The sequence below is a fragment of the Tamandua tetradactyla genome, chromosome 8 (assembly GCF_023851605.1).
Source record: "Tamandua tetradactyla isolate mTamTet1 chromosome 8, mTamTet1.pri, whole genome shotgun sequence".
NCBI lineage: Eukaryota > Metazoa > Chordata > Mammalia > Pilosa > Myrmecophagidae > Tamandua > Tamandua tetradactyla.
This window is the reverse complement of record NC_135334.1, coordinates 102,334,988-102,356,350: the sequence shown is the minus strand read 5'-3', so window position 1 is coordinate 102,356,350 and position 21,363 is coordinate 102,334,988. Positions and strand designations below refer to the sequence as shown.

General features: G+C 35.5%; 1 protein-coding gene across 5 annotated transcripts in view; it reads right to left on the bottom strand.

The window, feature by feature from the left end:
* Nucleotides 1–21,363, bottom strand: part of ANO3 (anoctamin 3) — a 436,850-nt gene that overhangs the window by 110,596 nt on the left and 304,891 nt on the right. For all 5 annotated transcript variants that reach the window (XM_077114243.1, XM_077114244.1, XM_077114245.1 and 2 more), the window contains one exon: nt 7,184–7,284. In XM_077114243.1, the coding sequence (XP_076970358.1) occupies nt 7,184–7,284 (101 nt within the window). The remainder of the gene's footprint in view (nt 1–7,183; nt 7,285–21,363) is intronic.

The following is a 21,363-nucleotide window of genomic DNA, read 5'->3' as shown; positions in this document are numbered from 1 at the left end:
CAAATATCATCAGCCCCTCTTTGGTAAAGGAACTAGATTTATTGATCCTTCCTCACCATGGGCTGTTATTCACGCTACACGACTTTTCTAGCTGTCATGTCATTCTGACTTGTAACATCCTGCAACATTAGTCAATGTAGCATACTCTACCATATCCATATTTTGGTTTTGTTAATTGATTCATTTGTAATGAACAGGAGGACAGCCAAATGTAAGAAATCTCTTTTTGTTTTTTTTGAATTTTCACTAAATGCAAGCTCATTCCCCACAGTGAAACTGCAAAGGCAATTCAGATGGGAGAAATGTTTCTGTTTCAGGGTTGTGGTTTGATTTCATTCCTTTTCCAAAGTTACTGCTAGAAAATAGGAAGGAGGCTATTGTTTTGAGAGGGAGTTCTTGAAAAGAAGTTTGTTTTCAATAGTAGGATAGGAGAGGCAATCTAGAGTGGTGAAATAAGAATAGGATTGAGATTCAAAAGATGCTGCAAGGCCTTGGAGAGCCTTTCCATCACTAAGGATGCTAGTTTTTCCCTCACACCTCTGTCAAATAAGAAAGCTTGATTAGATGACCCAGAAAGTCTTTGCGGGGTCTACTGTGCTATTACTCTAAAAGGCTATCATTAACTCACTGATCCTGAATTTTGACTTATTTTTTTAATGAAAATCCCTTGAGATGCTACTTGCAATTAAAATCCTTTTCCCACAAATTATAGAATGGTAAGATTCCAGGACTGGCATTGGTAAATAGTAACATTGACATTGATCTGGTTTTAAACATCACTAAATTTGGCATAAATGATTTTGGAGATCTTTTGAACAAATCATTACAGCTTTTCTTTCCAAAATTTACAACTGCTGATATGGGTAATTTGATGACTTCTCTTTTTTTGTCCAAATGACAAACTGGTTTTAAAGAAATTACATATCACCCACCAACCTGCCCATTGATTTGCTCCTCCGGTCAGTGTAATAGCATTTTTTCCTGAAAAATAATAGAAGTGAGCTGAACAAAGTCACATGAGAACAAAGGGAAACCAGTGAACGTCTACATTCAAAGAAATTGAGCATTTCAGTACTCCAAGTTCCACATGCTTAAGAAAGATATTTGAAAATCAGTATAACATGAAAAATATTGAACTAGCATGGTTTTAATTTCAGAATCCAAGTAACTCCTAACAAAGACACTTTAATAAAGCAATAGACCACTGTTGAATATGTGATTTTCAATTCTGTTAAAGTCTGTCTTCTGCTTCCCTTGAGTATTAAGCCTGGTCCTTTGCTTAGATGTTATATGAAGTCATCCCTTCTTCGATTCAGTCCTCTAGACACACAAATAAGGAATGCTTCTAAGGAACACTTCAGGCCCACCTGTTAAAATTTACAGAAAAGAGGATCTTTGTCTTCAAGGAGCTTCCTTTACAGGTGAGGAAACAAGTATGACATCATAAAGTAGGATGTTGTAGAAGCAGTATGTGCTATAGAAAGGGATCTCAGTGAGTTTTTATGGGTGGAGGAGAAAGGAAACCAGGAAATCTTCCCAGAAGAGGTGTTGCCTGTGAGTCATCTTCAAGAGAAAGTGAGAGTAGTCCTCTGGAATGAGGAGGTTCGGGCACGACGTTCTAGACGGTGGTAGCAGCATTTAAGGTGGTTATGGCAACAAGAACAAGCGAGACCAAGCATATGACCATTTTGGTAATTGGTAGACTATAAATTGCAGGTTAGATAAAAGAGGCGGGGTGATAGAAGGGCACAGGTGATGACGTGCCTCACAAATCATGCTAAGATATTTGGATTTAAGGCAGTGTGGAGATATTGAAAGGTTTTAAGTGTCATGTCTCATTTGCACTTGTAGACAAACTAAAAGTTCAGGTGGCAGAGGTTAATTCATGTCCTAGAAAGTTTTCATCACATTTTTTATTTTGGGGCTCAGGAATCTGGTATTCTGGGCCTTATGAAATGCCTCTTAATCCCCAATACCAAAACCCATGTTAGGGAATCAGTAAACTCTATCATGTGGTTCCTAGAAAGCAGGGCTGAGAGTGACAACACTTAAAATGTGGTCCTAACCGTGTGCTTAGAAAACTTGAAAACTTTCTAGGCTACCATATTTCATTCCCAACACTAGTCATATTGTTAGAAAAGAATTTATAAGTTTCCCCTACTATATTCCAAAACAAAATTCCAAATGTGGAATTTTAAGGCTTGTTGTTTCTATTGTAAATTCACACTTTCAAATGTCTTTGCCCTTCAATTTTCAAACATACACTAAAGCTTGTGTGCAACAATATTCAATCTCCTTTGAACTCATCTTTGATCTTAACCTTCTCCATGAAGACATCTTGCACCATTTTTACTCGATTATATCCTTGGTCTATATTCTCTTCTATGGAAAAAAAGGGCTTCTTAAAGATAGTAGTTAATTTCATTTCTCTTGATATGCCTGCTGGATATTTGGCTTGATGAATAGTAAGCACTCACATGGCTGCTGAATAAAAGGATGAGGTCTGGTCTAATTCACAGTTGTATTTATCTCCTTCAGAGTCTGATAGCATTTGCAGTTAATAAACATTTTTTAAAATAAGAGGTCATTTAAAAAAAAAAACTACAAAATAGAAATTGGTTTAAGAATAATTTTACCATCAAAAATAAAAATCCATGAATATGGTTAAGAGGAGAGAAAGATTGCAGGTAAAATTATCTGTAGTGGATGTGGTAAGGGATATCTCTAAAACAAGTGGGGATAGAGGGTAGAACTGGATTAAAAACTATTTTCTATCTATTTTCATATGCTGCCTCTAGTCTGAAATGATCTAAAACAATTTTTCATTTTAATTTTGAAAATGCTTTGGGGGCAAAGGGACAAATGGAAGAAGAAAGTCATGTAAGATGAATACACATAATTTTTAGGCCTATACATAGTGTACCTTTAAGCAATGATGTCATTAATCACCTGTATTTCTCCTTAGTTTGATTGCATATGTGAACTTGAACTGGAAGAGAAAATCATTCCCGCCCATAGTCCTCCACCCTATAATTTATTAACTGCATTCTGTTATGTGCAGTGCTTTGTTTATTCCCTTAACTTTTTTTTACTTAAAAGATTCCATGAATTTATACCTTGAATAATAATAGCATTTACTACTTACTTACCTATCCACCTATAACAACCACCACTCAAAAACATAAGCAAATAGTTAATCACAGTTTCAACCAGTGTTCAACACAGTCAAGCTGTCATTTAAATTATTGAATTGAAATTAAATTCCTTGGAACCCTGTATCCCAGCATTTCTCAAAATGTCTCCCCAAGAACAGTAACTTTTTTATACACACCCAAAAGAAGTCCATTGCCAAAGGCAGATTAGAAAAAGGTTGCATTGTGTGGCTGAGTCTTGATATTTATAATGAACATAAGTATCCAAGACAGTATTTCTTTACCATCTAAATTAGAACCTTTTGAGGTAGCTGTTCAAATGGTATATATGTGGATCCCATCCCAGACCCAGTCTGCCAGGACCCCTGGGCACAGATTTCAAGAACCTTCATTTTTAATGGGCTCTCCAGGTGACTAGAACATATTCTAAAGACTCAGAACTATTTCTAAGAATTCTTACAGTAAAGGAATGTATTGTTTAACTGAGAAATTCTGGAATATATTTGAACACAGGATACTTTTCTCTTAAGATACAATGGCACTAGTATTACTTTGACACACCTTTGAAAATGCTACATATTTCTGAGTATTTAACTTTATTAAATTGTGATAATTGCAATGACCTGTTCTAGAAGTTTCCATAATACAGCAATTTGTAATAAGCTTTTGAAAAACTTATTATAAATAAGAAATGCTAATCAAAATCTCAAAAAGAGATAGTAATTGCCTAAGTTCCATAATTTTCTTGAATGTTTCAGAGCTGTACCTTAAAATTTAACCTTACTAGGAAACTATATATACATATAGATAGACATAATATGCATAACATGTGATATATATTTCTTTAAAAAAGGCATGTTTGACTGAAGAAAGAAGCCTCTTCCCATCCGTGGATACCTAAACTCTAATCCTTACAAAATTGAGCACTCATAGAAATCTGGCAGGGGAATCACTTTAAATGCACTTTTAAGGAAAAGAAACAAAATAATTAAATTTGGTAAAGCATTTTTTTTTAAATCAAAGGTATGAAAAGATCGATTATTCTATCACTTAAATGTTCTTTGAAATATATTTGAAAAGGCAGGAAATAAGAGAAATGAGAGAAGGGAAGCCAATGCTCTAAAAGAATTTCAGTCATTAAAAATTAAATACATAGCTGAAATGGTGTTCTACATGAAAAATATGACAACTTAGACTGTGCTGCCACTGTCTAAATAAGATACTTTGAGAGAAGGAGTATTGATAAAGATTGGAAAACCATCTTTGAAATAATGAAAGCCTAATGTTTGGGGGTAAACTAATTGTGTTATTTATACTGTATTCATAATTTACTCTTTCATTGAATAAAAGAACAATTGAAACTTAAAAAAAAAAATCTTACTATTAGATGCCCATGCCTGGTTATAATTGAAATGATGCCAAATCCTTCCTCAGAAAGCAAAAATGAAACCCAATATTCTGGACACCTGGAAAACATGTGCTTTGTATAATGCCCTGAGGAGGTAAGTGAAAGACAGACTCCCTTTTCAATCAGATGTTTTACCACCATGTTCACTCAAACTGAACTGAACCCGAATCCTGAAACCCACTAAAATGACATGATCTGTGATGGTTTCCCAAGGTATCCTCCTCTTCAAATTAAAGGAAATTCTTTTGTGGATAAATTCATCTACAACTCTTAGAGACAACTGCAAAACTGTATGAATAAGAGCAGGTGGACAGCACCTTGAAATCGTTATGGTTCATTTGAAATAGTTTAGAAGTTTCTTCCTGATAGAAGAAAGTAGTCCATTGTCTTAGGCTTGACACTTTTTGCATGCTCTATTTACATCATGCAGTCAAATTAGATTAAATAAATAGATAATTTTGCAAGGATGGAAACACAATAACAGGGAACCACAATCCTACCCATCAGAAGCAATTGCTTCGAACATGTCGTATTTCCTGGAACCTGTTTTATCGCTATGCATTTTACATTGTTGAAGTCACATTGATTTAATAGTTACATGTCCTATATATTTATGTATGTATACTTAAATTTTATACTTACTATTACCTAGAAACTAAGAAACCATTGTATCCATTCATTTTAGAAATGATTCGTATTCCTTTGAAAGGGTGTATTTACTTAAATTCTTTTATGTCGATTAAAGATGATATTGCCATTTTACACTGTCACAAATAATGCTTTAGTGAATATTTTTATATATTTTTCAATTATCTTCCTAAGATAGAAAGTGGAGGATTAGCAAAGTTTTAAGCCTCACAACAGCTAGTTTTAAGTTGGGTTTCAGAATGATATTATAAAGTTTGACTCCAACCACAAACAAATGAAGAAGATCATTTACTATATTTATCCCAGGTTTGAATATTACTACTTGTAAACTTCTTTGATAAATTTATAGGTTAAAATTTATCTTTGCTTTAATCCTGCATTATTTTTGGTAAGATGAATAAATACTGACAGAACAATAAGAAATCAAATGGAAAAAGTGGCAAATATTTTCCCATTATTAGACTGTAATAAGTCTGATGCAATTATTTCAAAAGACTTTTTAGAATGATTCCTTGAGTCAAGAGAGAAAAACTCCTCAGAAGTCAAGAAAAGTATACTTACCTACTTGTACCCCAAGATCAGTTCAATAAAATGCCCTGAACTGAAAGAAGACCTCTATAGATTTCAAACTAGCTAATCATAAAATAAATAATACCTCACAGATCTTGCTTCTTACAGGAACTAAGTTTCATAAAAACATGCAAAGTTCAGGTTCTCTAAGGGAGCTTATCCATTATTTGTTCAAGATACTGAGAATTTGGAAAGACTTTTCTCTCCTTCACTTATCTTCTTTTGTTTTAACTTTAATACTATTTTTTTAATTTGGAAAGAGCTTTCAAAGCTATTATTTGTTTATTTCCAAAATAGTGCCTCTATAAAGAACTTTTAAACTCTTAGCCAAGCATGAAGATGAACAATTTAGGTATTTAATTTTAATATTGAAAACGACATTCCTTAATAGTTGGCAAAAATCAATTTCTGCCTTGTGGACAACTATGGTTGCATTTTTCAAAGCCTGTGGTGATTCAAGTGACTAAGAAAATGGGGATCAATATCTCATGAACACCACAGACACTTGTCATTGGAATTAAGGATGTCAGCTCTAAGGGTTGGCCATACTACCAGATCTGAGGAATTTCTCTGCGTTTTCGAACTGCGCTTTTAATGCAATTCATAATGAATATGAGTCTTTCATATTCATTATTTAGAGGCTCTTTTACTTGGCATCCTGTTTACTCTGAAACTCTTTAAACCTTCTAAGCAGCTGATGAAGCACACTGAGCTCCAAATCAATGTAAAGGTTTATATCTTTGATGTGAGCTAAAATGTAGCTAGAAAGTAGTGAGTTAGAATGTAGTAGGAGTTCGCTGTTAACTTCTACTTTGAGAAATAATGGAGGGAAGCGATACAACACAGACTCTCAATAAGAAAATGATGTCTATTCATCTTTGCTTGACTACAAAATACGACCGAAAAAACGTCTTTGAACTGAACAGCATTCTCATTTCTCCTTATGTACCAAGGACAAAACTAAGAAACAGTCCTGGTTGGACTGTACCTTAGAAACGATTCTTGCTTGTCCCCATACAGAGAAAAGCACTATATATGTATACATAGGATGTTACATATTTCCATTTCCTAACTTCAACAACCACAAAAACAAACAAAACAAACAAACAAAAAAAAACCCCAAGAGGTCTATCCATCCTTATAATATACAAAGGGAGAGTGACTTTGATAATGATTTTATCGGGAACAATTTGCAAACAACTGTTTATTCCTCCTTCTAGGCACATCTAGGTTGAAATAAGGTAAAGCATCTATGAGGAAAAAAAAAGAAGGAAACAACCTAAACTTTGAAAGAAAAAGCATTTCTTTGGTAGAAAGGGTTACATTGATTGCTCTAAGGTGTTGAGAAAGACAGAGATTCATCTTAATATACCTTGAGACAGAATGAAATAAAATTTGAAAATACCTGAAGGGCATCCTGATATTCAGTCTCTCTGCATACAGGCACAGTGTTTCCCATGGAATGTGAATTTTAATAAACATGATATCAGGATTTGCAACAGCTGGCTGCAAGGGATAACAGGAGAGATACCATTATTTAGAAGCAAGCTGGTGATAAGCCATGTCACATTTTGATTTGAAGTGAGGGCACATTTGTCCCCTTGGAGACACATGAAACATTATCACTGAATTAAGAGGAATTTGTATAAATAAAATAAGCTAAAACAAGAGAACAATACAAATATAATAATGCCATGGTTTGCAAGAAATAGTCATCTGTATGAGTCAGTGGATTTTCCTACAACTGATCATTATCAAGATCCAGTACCCCAATAAGAATAATCATGGTCCAACTAGGAATCTTAAGTTATTCTTGATAGCTCCTTAACGTGATCCTCTCATTCCTGCTCAGAGGTGGTAGGAAAACACTGATAATAGCCACCGTTAACCTACTCATTCATTCATTTATTCTTCTAATACATTTCATTGAGTAAATATACTTGCCAAATCCCATGACAATCCTGAATAAACACTGGAGTATAAAGTCTGTGCCCTCATTGAGCTGTTATGCTTGCACACCTACTCTAACCTTTTAGTTCACCTTTACGTGTGTTATGAGTTTTTAAGAATTTAAATTAAATTAAAACTACATGCTTTCAAGCAAAGTTGAGTATGCATTAGAATTATCTGAGGAGGCTTGTATGAAATGAGGATACTTTAGTCTAATGCTCAGAATTCCCAAAATTGGATTCCATCATCCTGAATATTTTGCTCATACTACTAGTCAGATTTAAGAATCACAATGATTCTTAGATTTTGGTCCCAAAGTCTAAAATAAATAACCACCTAGATAACTGACTACTTTGGCATTGTATATCATTCATGTTAAGCAACCTAGACAGTTACTTCCTGATGTTTTTCCCATGTCTGAGGCACACAGAGCAAGGAGCATGTTTGACCAGGGCTATCCTAGCAGTGAATTCCACAGATCTTTGCTACATGTAATAATAGGAGCCGAATATCTATAAAGAAAGAATTACAGCTTGTTTCTCTTCAGATATACCTGCCAGATTAACACCAGCAGGGCTCCATTTGGTTAACATTCTTTCAACCAGTTAGAACTTTTTAAGAAACATCCCAGGCTTAAAAGCTCAACAGTGTGGAAGAAATTTATCAGTTTGATTTGAAGTCATCTATATTTTTAAATTAAACTTATGAAATGGTACATTCCTATTTTTATATAGGCCCACATTCTGGATGCCTAGTTTCACAGGTTTGGCAGAACCTTATTTCAAACTTATATTGAGAACAGTTCTAAATAGCATTATTAGAGAACCATGGGCAAGCACTGGACTGATATTCAGACTTAGAAAGCAGTATGGCCCCTATTGCCTTTGGGCCAGCACTTATACAAAACCAGAATTTGCCAAAGTTTGTTTCATGGATTATTATGAAAAAAATGAGAGTTGGAAGAGTGTTCATAGTCAAATCCATTTTGGGTTTCTCACTACGGGACTTCTGAAACACTTTAATATGTACTCTTGCTGAAAATATGAAAGACGACCATAAAGTATGATGAAATCCCAAACTTCAAAACATGTATTTTCCACCCTCATAGCTCAATGAGGTACAAGCATTTTGCAAATTACTTCACAAGAAATATCAAAGGATACGTTCACATCAGTACAATTTTCAACTGTTTTTTCCTCCTTGGAATATGTTTATTTCAAATTAAAGGAAAATAATTAAAGAAATTACAATTGACACCAGAGCAGGACACAGTGTGTCTAAAGAACTACAGGCCTTTAAAGTCAGAGAGTTACACACATTAACCATATTTGGGAAAATAACTTAGATCATTTTTAAATGAGCATTGATTGATTCAAACAAATGTTTCTAAAAAATATGTTTATCACCCAGCTGGAAATCCATGGACATTTCCAGGCTGTTTTTAATGAATGTCCTATCCTTGGCTGAAAGACTCCTTCACAGGAGCAGCAGAGACAAGAAAAGCTTTATAAAACATAAAAAAGTATAAGCAATGCTGCTTCCTCTGGAGCAAGTGAAAGTACTTCATGTTATATTGTAACTTTCCTGTCTTTTACCCATATAAAAGTTCTTCTATAAAAAGTAATGACAAAGATTCTTCTTTTGAAAGTATGATTTGACTACTTTTGTTATACTAATTTGCTTTTCATGTTTCAAGTGCAATTTAAATTTCTTCAATCTGGTCCTCCTACTGGAACAGATCATATGGTGTGGTAGAATAAGCACCGTGTTTGGAATCACAAAGACTTAGGCACCGATTTCATCTCTACCATATACTGGCTCTGTGACCTTGGGAAAAACACTTAACCTCTCAGATCTTCAGTTTTCTCACTTAAGAAATGAAGAGGATGTTCCCCACCTCACAGAGCTGCTGTGAATGTTACATAACATTGGGTATGGAATGAACTTGTCCACTAGGGGTTCTCCAGAAATGCTAGTTCCCAGTTGAGAGAATGGCTTCCAAAGTTAGTCCTAGCCAAATAACAATTTCAAAGTTTTGCTAGAACATTTCTCTCCTCTTATTTCTTTTTTTTTTCCCTCAATAAGTAGTTACCTGATTTGCTTTTGGAGAAGCCAGTTCCTTGAATCTGCAAGACTCTTACAATAGGTCTTTGAGCTACAACAAGCATAGAGCCAGTAACAACCCATGATTTTGGGAAAACTCTGAGGTTTACTGACTTGAATCAAGCAAGTGAGGAGTTTAGTATTTCTGGTAATATAAACTGGGTTACATTTTAGTTGACTTTACATAGTTTCTTCGGAAGGTTTATTTTTTCCCTCTTTGAATTGTCCAAAGCCCCAAAATTATTCTTTATTCCTGGGGAGATGTGGGTTCTTTTTCAAAGAGTTATTTAAGAGAAAGCAAACTGTAATCTTGAACTAACGAACCAACACAAAACATATGCAGTCATCATTTACTCCAGAAGCTGGAAGAGAAATCCCCATGAAGGTGAATGAGTTGGGACTCTGATAAAATCATCTCTATCAGACTGAGAAGTTCTACATATAGGATGATTTAAGACTGAGTAACCAGGAACTTGAGAATTGCACTGATCATTGCATTCTTTCTAACAGTTGCATGGGGGCTTGAAGTGGAGCTTGTTATCATGGATTAGGCAGATCCTGGAATAAGAAATAGTTTCTCAGCAGCTGGGCCTTATTTTGGTGTGAATGGAGAACTCATTCTCCATCAGAGCATCATGATCCCAGAGCCTAAGGTATGTTGACTGCCAGATTAGAGCATATCACAAAGAAGAAATGAATGATACCTGTACACATGTTGGGAGATTCTGGGAACACTTAACATCCACAGCCACACAACCACACAGGCCAGGAGGATTCAGGTTTCATACTACCAGATTGCTCCTTGTTTGTTTTATGCAATAGTACAAATAGCCAGAATCTGATCACTTTCCACCTCCTCTACAGCTACTGCACTGGTTCAAGACATTATTTTCATCTCTGGTCTGGATTCCTGTAGGCTAACAGAGACATTGTTCACATTCTTGTCTCCAAAATCTACAAGTGACCCTTTAAAATGTAACTCGGATTATGCCATCTCTCCTCTTGGAACCCTACTTTTTTCAGAGTGAAAGCCAAAGTTCTTTGAATACCCTACATGTCCTTTTATACTTTCCTCTTCAATTCTCTCCCTAACCTTCTCTCCTACTATGCTCCCTCTCACTCACTCTACATACCATCACTTGGTTACTTGATTGGCTGCTTTCCAACTTATAACTCACACTTTTGACTTATGTCTTCTGCTTTACTGTTCCTGCTACACAGAACCTCTTCTTCCAAATACGTGGTTGCTAAGTTTCTTATCTCTTTTCAAAGTTTGCACAGATTTTACCTTCTCATTAGGGAGGTCTCCTTACAGGTCTTATTGACACCTAAATGGACTACGCTTTTAATACTACTTATAAGAACCACCATTCTTCTTATCCTGATCTATTTTTTCCTATAATATTTATTTCCCTTCAATGAATGAGGTAATTTACTTACACAAGTGACATGAGAACGGAGACCTTTGTTTTGCTAATGTATGAATGTAGTCCAAGCACCCAGAACTATGCAAGACACATTGTAGGTACTTACTAAGCATTTGTTGAATCAGTGAGTGAATGGAGTGAATTTATGTTGTGTATGCATTCTACATAATTTCTACCTAAGTAAGAGATGATGAAGATAAATCAAGTAAGCCAGAAACTTATGGAAGAGTGTACTATGTCAGGATTCAAATTAGCATCAAAAACATCTTCCCTACCACTGATCGTTAATTCATTCCTGTCAAACTGTAGGATATGAAACAGTCTAACATATTTAAATAAAGGGAGTGCTTTAGAAGGATGTTTCTGCTTTGCAATAACACTACCATCAATGAGTAAAATGCCAAGCAAAGTGCACAATACTGCCAGAACATTTTCATTTTATATTTATTAACTTTAAATAATTATACATATTTATATATGAGCTTTTTTAAGCAACACGAACTGTCATTTTTTGCAACTTCCTCAACTTAGTTTCTCTTTCGTTATGCTCTACTTAAAAAAAAATTCCATTTTTCTTCAGTTATCGGGCAGGGGGTGGAAAAGAAATTGTGTTGGCGGGGAGAAAGATTACCCTCTCTCTTGGAATTGAAAGCTCCCTTTTCTGGCATTATCCTGCTCAGCTCTGATGAAGGCAGCCTTCTCAGAAGGAACAAAACACCCACCACCTTCACACTTCACACTTCTATTTAATTATCCCACCCAACATTCCCAAGAGGTAGAACAGTCACTCTTGAGAGAAGAGGAAGCTGAAAATTGTATTTTTACAAAGTCACATTGCAAGTTGGTGGCACAGAAGGAAAAAACATAGGATGTGTTAGGTTCATGGTTTTAAGTATAAGAGAAAGACAAATTGCTGACATGATCTGCAAATCTCCTTGGTTTATTAAGCACCTACCCTGCTGGACACAAACCATCTAACTGTTCATTCATAATGCCTTCCATTGTGTGTGTGTCATTATCATTTTGAAACAGTCCACACCAGCATGCAATTCACTGAATGTTTGAGAAGTACTCTGTGCCAGGCTCAATGCTCAGCTACGGAGAATGTAAACAAATAAAAGATGGACTCATTCCCTAAGAAACACCTTCATTTTTTCCACTAACAAACCAAATACCTGCTGACATTTGCACAAATCTATTTTCCTTGTCCTGCTGCAAACTTTCAATATTTTCAATTTAATATTTAAAAAAATTAGGTTCTTACCAAAGGCCACAGACTTCAGCAGTAGAAATTTTGAGACAAAATAAGGATTTTTGACAATATAAGATACTGGACTTAACAGTTCAGAGAACTATATATATAATTGAATACCAGTTATTCATAAATTAACATAAGACTGAAAACTAAAAATACACATTGGTTCTATCTAGTCATCATAGAGTTAAGTTTCTTGCTAAGTCTGTTTGCTTAGAAGGGCAATGAACATTTATATGGTGTCGCATTTCTTTAATTGTCTGGTTGGCAAAATTCTAACAGTGTGATAGGGAAAATCTCTGCCCCCTATGATGTACACTCTAGATAACCCCCATATAAATATGACGTGATAGGCACTCCCATGAGTAGGTTATTTTATACTGCACATTTGACTTTGAGATTATCTTCTATGGACTTGACCTAATCGGGTCAGCCCTTAAGAGGATTCAAAACTTAGAGAGACGCAATTCAAAGGACATTCTTCATTGCTGGCTCTGATCACAGAGAGGGCCATGGGGCCATGTAGCTTTAAAGAGAAGAAAGAAGTCCCTGGCACACAGCCAGCAAGGAAATGGGGACCTTAGTCCTACAAGCACAAGAAACTGCATCCTGCGACAACCATTTAAGCTTGAAAGAAGACCCTGAGCTCAGATGAGAAGGCAGACTATCTGACACCTTCATTTAAGCCTTGTGGGAAACTGAGCAGAGTTCAGTGGTACTTGACCTATGTAATCATGAACTAAAGGGGTTCTGTTTTAAGCTGCTAAATTTGTGATAATTTGTTAAGCAGCAATAGAAAACTAAGGCAAATTGTTTTAAGAAATCTTGATTTGAAGTCCTGAAGCCATGTCTTTTACTATAAAATAAAATGCTTACCTTATAAAAATACCTATTTTAGAAAACACTTTTGTTCACTTAAACAGCATTTGTCACAGGAGCTTGCATTTATACATGAACCTTGGGTTAATTAAAATATAGTCCTAATTAATTTAACCATTAAAAAAGCCAATGTAGTTTAGCATTAAGAACATAAGGAAAAAAAACCCTTCTGTAAAAATATATTTGACAAGAAAAACAAATGATTTTAAAAATTTAACCTTAAAAAACAAATTAGGAATCTTGCTTTTCCTTGATATTCCACTTGGCAATCTACTTATGTCCTGGCTCTTCACCCTCATCCTTCCCTGAAGACTTTTTATCTATTTTCCTTTCATTCCTTTCCTCAATATCTCCTTTTACTCCCCTCTTATAGTCTTTCCTTCTTTCCTCTTTCCTCTACTCTTTTCTCCTCTCCTCTCCTGCCTCCTCTTTGCCTCTCCTCTCTTCAGGTTCTTTCTCCTCCTCATTTAAACTTACCATCTCAGAAAAGAGAGAGCAAAAGAATAAGAGGAAGAGAGAGGAAGGAAAGAGGGAAGGAGGGGAGGAGGGAAATAAGGAAAGAAGGAAGCAAGGAACTAAAAAACCTCACCAGACCTCTTTTCCTTTTCCAGCGATTACCCTTCTTCCTTTTATTCACAGATAAACTTTTAAAGCAAGTTGATGACATTAACTGCTGCTTCTGCTTTTCCAATATCTATTCACTCTTCAATTACACCAGTCTAGCTTGCAAATTCATTTCCTCAGAGAGATGGTTTCAACATCTTTCCCAAAGATCTCAACTGAATGGGCATCTTTCTTGTATTACTTGGCTTCTCAGCAGCATTTTATCCTGATGGTCACTCTTTCCTGTGGCGCTTCCTATTTTTCTCGTCCACCTACCTTAGACTCCTTCAAGTGTTTTCTCTTCCCCTCTCCTTTATGGGCTGAATCCTAGGCTCTCTTTTAAATTTCTCATTCTTTCTGGTCATTTCATCCTAACAAATGGCTTACATTGTTCTCTGCTTCCCAAAGAATAAACCATTACTTTCTGCCCAATCTTGTCCTCTGAATTCATAAAACATATTTCAAACAGCTTTAGTTGTATTTCTCAAGGGCACCTCAATTACCTGCTTATAACCTTCGTTCCCACAACTTCTATTCTACTTCCTCCCCTACTATCTTCTTCACAATAGTAGTTTTATACTGACTATTTCTTCTTCCCTTTCCTTCTTCCCCCTTTCCTCTCCTGTCTTCTCTTCTCCTCTCTTCTGTTTCTTCTCCTTCCTCATTTAAACACACCATCTCCAAAAAGAAAGAGCTACAGAGCAAGAGAAGAAGAGAGGAAGGAAAGAGGGAAGGAGGGAAGGAGGGACTCTTATTGGACTCCTTTTGCCTTCAGATCATTTTCTTTCAGATCACACAGCCACCTAGTCACACTCCTTACCACATTATCCTGCTTAAATTTACTGGGTAATACTCCTTACTATGTGACTTTTCTTGTTTATTTGCCATTGGTCTCTCTGCTCCAACTAATATGTAAGGTTCATAAGAATACAGTCCATTTTAATCTTGATACCTATTTGACCACAGCATGTAGCATATAATATGTACTCTATTAATATTCCTTAAATACATAAAGAAATTATTTACTCAAGCTGGAAATCCAAGAGTTCTTTTGAAGTCTTCCTTTCTTTTCCCACCATATAGAAACCATCAGGAAGTGTCTATATTGTAACTTACAAATTTATGAAATCTATTATTTCATCTCCATTTCTAATGCCACCCATGATCTCTGGGTTTCCAATTTTGCTATCTTTAAATTCATGCTCCTTTCTGCAGCCCAAGGTATACATGCATATATCCATTTTTAACTGAACAGGAAAAACATGCTTAGGAATCATCTCTTGCATTCAAAAAACAAGCTTTGTGAGAAATGGGTGACAATGGTAGTTCACAAACATTTGGGTCCAAGTTTGTTCTTAAATTTCAATTTAGGAAAGGAGCAGACATAACAAATTTCATCTTCCTGAAAGCCAGCCTGTTTCAGGACACCATTTCCCAGACCCAAGCCCTAAAATACTTTATGAAGGCATACTGATTATTTTTCACATTCGACCCCTCTGCAAGTCTTCAACGACCTTTTGGGGAGAACCTGGCTCAAAGCACTCGATAAATACCCCCAATTCATCTCAGGAATTAGGATATGGAGCACTCTTCACTTTGACTCTGTGGCTTCTAGTATTCTTATCTGGTGACTTAACCAGATCACATTAATATGTACTCATTTCAGGCAATTTTATTCTAAAAAATAGTATCTGTAGCCAAATTGTGCACATGGCAATCCATAATAGCTAACAGAATGGCCAAGTTGAACAATTCATTCCACAGATGTTTAATGAGTACCTACTACGTGCAAGTCTCTGCTGGGATTTGCTGGCCAAGCTGCTACCTGCTAGAGATACAACAATTCTTCCAAAGTGTCTCTCTTCCTCATGAACAATCTTCAACCTCTATAATTTTAGTTTTCCAACTACCTTTATTCCCTTTGGATCTATAAGACTAGCTTCCTGCCTTGTACCTGCTCTGAAAACTTACTCTGAAAGCGCTAAGGAATCTCTGAGCCTTAAGCTGTGATGTGACTAGACACTAATAAGATGAACTACATTAAAGGAGGAAAAGGAATGCAGGGAATCTAACATTTACTGAGGGTCTACTAAGTACTTTCTTACATGTTTTTCAATATGTTGTCATAACAAACACAATGTTATAATGAAAAAAGCAAGGACTTTGGAATCAGCAGATAAGAAACTGGAATCCTGATCTTGGGCAAGTTCCTTTAAACATAAAAATCCTGTGAGATAAAATTGATCAAATGTTCTGAAGGTACCCAATTTTCCTCTTATTGCCTCTTTACGAAGAAGAAAAGTGGCGACTATGTTGTAGACGAAATACATGTGTTATAAAATCAATCTACATATCTAATGAGGCTGTAAAAACTAAATAGCAATTTAAACCATTTCGGTAAGGCTGAATTCCAATATATTTCTACTCAAATGGAAATACATTTAGATTAAGTCCATTCTCCTTTAGTTGCCTGAGAAGGTGCAATTTTACATATCCTCAGGATGGGACAACTCATTCTCAAAGATGTTTGGCTGGGTCCTTCCTTTGGAATGGATGAACTAAGGTTTGTTTTCCCTAGGAAAAAAACAGGTATAAATATTCCAATTCATTCTCTAAGATTCTGATGTAGCCATATGTTACCATACTATTCATGTGCCTAGGAAAATTAACCAAAAGCTTTTCAGAATGCTAATATTGTCTTGCAAATGGCAGTAGACTATCAACCACAGTGATTTTTTAATTTCTCACTCATCTGTACTCTTGAAGTTAGGTGATCAAAAAGGTACACATAGTGTATGAAATCAGAACAAGCATGAAGCAAAATAGCAAACATAAAAGACATATACCTTATCACTTTTTATGCCTTTATCTCCAGTCCTTTGCTTTCCACTGGTGTTCAGTTCTTTCTTGTTAACCCAGATCCCCTATTTTAAAAACCCCTTGGATCCAGGGAGAGTCCTATTCTCTAGACTTGTCTTTCCAGTGTTCTCCCTTGACAAAACCTATTATCCACTTCCTTTCAGCTCTGCCATCTTTGGAAACATTATGAAAGACTAATTCATCCTATTGACTCAAAAAAGATTCACCTGCTACACACAGGGAGAATGGCTGAGATTTAATATTACTGAGGCAAGCTGAATGTGCTATTCATTTCTATCCTGACAACAACCATATCAAGTATATATTTCAATGTCCTTATTATAGATGAAAAACCTGATACTTTGAGAAATCAATTGCCCAAAGTAAGAAAGGCCATAAACAGGAGAGCTAGAATTTGACTGTGAGAATTTAAGATTGGGACTGTATACGGTTCACCACTGTAAAGGATTTACATGAAGGCAAGGCATGGTGGGTTCCTTAGTAAGACCTAATTAGGCCAGCTGTGAAGTGAGCATCACCAAAGCTCAAGAGCTGTCAGAAAAGCTCTTCTTCCAGCTGCTACTTTAAGCTCTCAATGGCCTGACTTTACTTAAAAAGGAAGAAATAATAGCTCCCTATACTTTATAGTTTTAGAGAACTTAACTGATAATAGGTCCATAATGGGATAGGTGCTTGGATAACCCTCCTAACTTCTTGAGGTCAATGCTCTATTGTAATACTGTGGATCTGAACCCAAGCAGGTTTACTGGGAATGGTTGTCTTTTTCAACCCAAAGTAGGAAACAGCTCAGCATTTCCTTCTCAAAAATGGTCACTGTTTTTGGTTAGTTTTTTTTTTAATTGTAGTAACATTAAAATTTCCATTTTAGCCACTTTAAGTGTATACTTTGGTGGTATTAATCACACCCACAGTGTTGTGTTACTGTCCCCACCATCCACGACCAAGACTTTTTCATGATCTGTATAGCTATTAAGCAATAATTCCTTATTCCCCTCCACCCCCTGCCTTTGATAACCTCTAATCTACTTTCTGTCTCAATGAATTTGTTTATTCTAGATACAAGTGGAATCAGTGATTTCAGTGTTCATCCATGTTGTAGCACATTGCAGAACTCATTCCTAATTATGGCTGTGTAATACTCATTGTATGCACATACTGCCTTTTATTTTTATTTCTTATCCATTCATCTGTCGATGGCCATATGAACCAGTTTTTCCTTTTGGCTATTGTGAATAAGGCTTCTATGAACATTGGTGTGCAAGCGTTTGTTCAAATTCCTGTTTTCAGTTCTTGTGGGTATATTCCTAGAAGTGAAATTGCCAGGTCATGTGGTAATACTATGTTTAACTTCTTGAAAAACTGCCAAATTGTTTTCTACAGCAGCTGCACCATTTTACATCGCCACTAGCAATGTAGAAGTGTTCCAATTTCTCTGCATCCTCGCCAATATTTATTTTTGGCTTTTTAAATAAAAGCCATGCTAATGGGTATGAAATGGTACTGCATCACAGATATTTTTGTTCAGTTTTGTTTTTGTTTTCATAATTATCAGGGATTATTTTGAGGGGACCTGCCCAGCCCAGCCTTGCCCTAGATCTTGTAAATACATTCAGTCCTGGTGACAACCTCAAACTGGGTTTGATTTACCTGTTTATGTTGTTGTTGTTATTAGGGAAGTTGTAAATTTACAGAAAAGTCATGCATAAAAGACATAAAATTCAGAGTTCCCATATACCACCCTATTATTAACACCTTGCATTTGCGCTGTATATTTGTTACAATTCATGAAAGAACATTTTTATAACTGTGCTATTACCCATGGCCCATGGTTTACAACAGGGTTCACTTTTTAAAATTTTATTCTAGTAACATATATATACAAACTAAAATTTCCCCTTTTAACCACATTCATATATATAATTCAGTACTGTTAATTACACTCACAATGTTGTGCTACCATTAGCACTATCCATTGCCAAAACTTTACAAACAATTCACATAGAAATGCTGCACAGATCAAGCTCTAACTCCACATTCCCTACTTCCACCCCAGCCCCTGGTAAACCTATAGCTCAGATTCTGACTCAATGAGTTTGCTTACTCTAATTATTTCACATCAGCGAGATCATATAGTATTTGTCATTTGCCGTCTGGCTTATTTCATTCAACATGATGTTTTCAAGGTTTATCCATGCTATATCCTATGTAAGGATGTATTCTTTTTTTGTGACTGAATAATCCATCATATTTATATAACAAATTTTGTTTACCTATTCATCGGTTAATGGACACTTGGGTTGCTTCCTTCTCTTGGCAATTGTGAATAGTGCTACTATGAACAACAGTGTGCAAATATCTATTTGAATCCCTGCTTTCAATTCCTTGGGGTAATATACTGGGTCCAAAGATGGTAATTCCATACTTAACTTTTGACGAACTGCTAAACTGTCTTGCACAGCAGCTGCACCAGTTTACATCCTCAGTAGCAATGAACCACAAGTTCTCCAACACTTCTTCTGTTCTTTTAATAGTAGCCATTCTAGTGGGTGTGAATTATATCTCAATGTGGTTTTGATTTGGATTTCCCTGAGAACTAATTATGTTGAGCACCATTTCATGTGTTTATTGGTCATTTATAGTTCTTCTTTGGAGAAATGTCTATTCAAGTCCTTTGTCCATTTTTTCCATTATGTTATCTTTTTGTTGTTGAGTTGTAGTAATTGTTTATATATTCTGGATATAAAACCCTTACTAGATATTTGATTCACAACTCCTTTCTCGCATTCCTTAGGATGTCTTTTCACTTTCCTGATAATGTTCTTTGATACCCAAAAGATTTTAATTTTGAAGACATACAGCTTATATATTTTTTCTTTTGTTGCTCACAGTTTTGGTGTCATATCTAAGAATACATTGCCAAATCCAAGGCCTTGATGGTTTTCCCTTATTTTCTTCTATGAGTTCAATGTTTTAGCTCTTAAATGTTTAAGTCCTTGATTCATTTTGAGTTCTTTTTTGTATATGGTGCGACATAGGGGTCCACCTTCATTCTTCAGTATGTGGATATACAGTTTTTACAGAACCATTCTAGGAAAGGACTATTTTTCTCCACTTAATGTTCTTGCCAATCTTATTGAAAATCAACTGGCATAGATTCATGGGTTCATTTTTAGGTACCAATTCTATTACATTGTTCCATATGTCTCTACCCTTAAGCCAGTAAGACACTGTTTTGACTACTGTGGCTTTGTAATAAGTTTTGAAATTAGGAGGCATGAGACTTCAATTTTGTTCTTTTTCAAGCTTGATTTGGTTGCTTTAAGGCCCCATGCAATTCTATATGAATTTAAGTACAGTTTTTCCATTTCTGCAAAAAGAGGCTGCTGGGAATTTTGATAAGCTTTCACTGAATCTATGCATCATTTTGGGTGGTACACACATATTTACAATAATAAGTCTTCTGCTCTTTGAACATGGCATACCAGCCATTTATTTAGGTCTTTAATTATTTTCAGCAGTGTTTTATAATATTCAGTGTTAGTTTATTACTAAATATTTTATAACCTTAATTGCTGTTGTACATGGAATTGTTCTCTTCATTTCCATTCCGGATTGATCATTGCTGGTGTAAAGAAACAATGCCCTGCAATTTTGCTGAATTTTTTAATTAACTTTGAAATTTTTCTTATGGATTATTTGGTATTTATATATAAAAGATCCAAGTTATCCTTTTTGGCAGTGAATATGATCATTTTATTGCCTTGCTTAAAATTATTCAGGTGCTTACCGTTTTTCTTAAGATAAAGCTCAGATATCTTATCCTGAACTATACAACTAAATTACTTAACCCTAGCCTATCCCTCAGCCTCATCTAGTATCTTTCTTTTCTGGTATTGACAAATACAATACCAAGGCCCTTTCCCTACCTCCATCATGATATTTAATTGATCTAGGCTGTGGTGGGATCTGGCATCAATATTTCAAAAAAATCCTCCAAGTAATTTTAAAGGGAAGCCAGGGTTGAAAATTATGTCTAGCTCTTTTCTTCGCCTACTTTAGCTACTATTCATTTATATCCAATCTCAATTCAAATTGTATTTCTTTAAATTCATTTCTTCCCTTCCTTCTGTCCTTCTCTCATGGTTTTTATTAGATCATTCTTTATTCTAGAGAAATGGAGTTATCCAGAAACATCATCTGGTAGTGTCTGAAGTGTGAGAACTCTGGAATGACTGGATTTCCCTTTAGAAGCAGAAGAGAACTCATTTTGGGTGAGATTCTTGGTGAAAGAAATTACAGGGACAAGGGAGAGGAAGTCTCAAAAAAGAATCACCAGTTTCTGCCAAGAAAGCTACGTGGTGGCTATGATTCAAGTCACATCTCTTATGCAAGTATGTAATTTTCATGTCTGACTCCTACAGAGTCTCTAAGTTCAGTGAGAGTCTACTTTACTCATTAGAGTTCCAACAGTTTGCGCAGTACCTGATT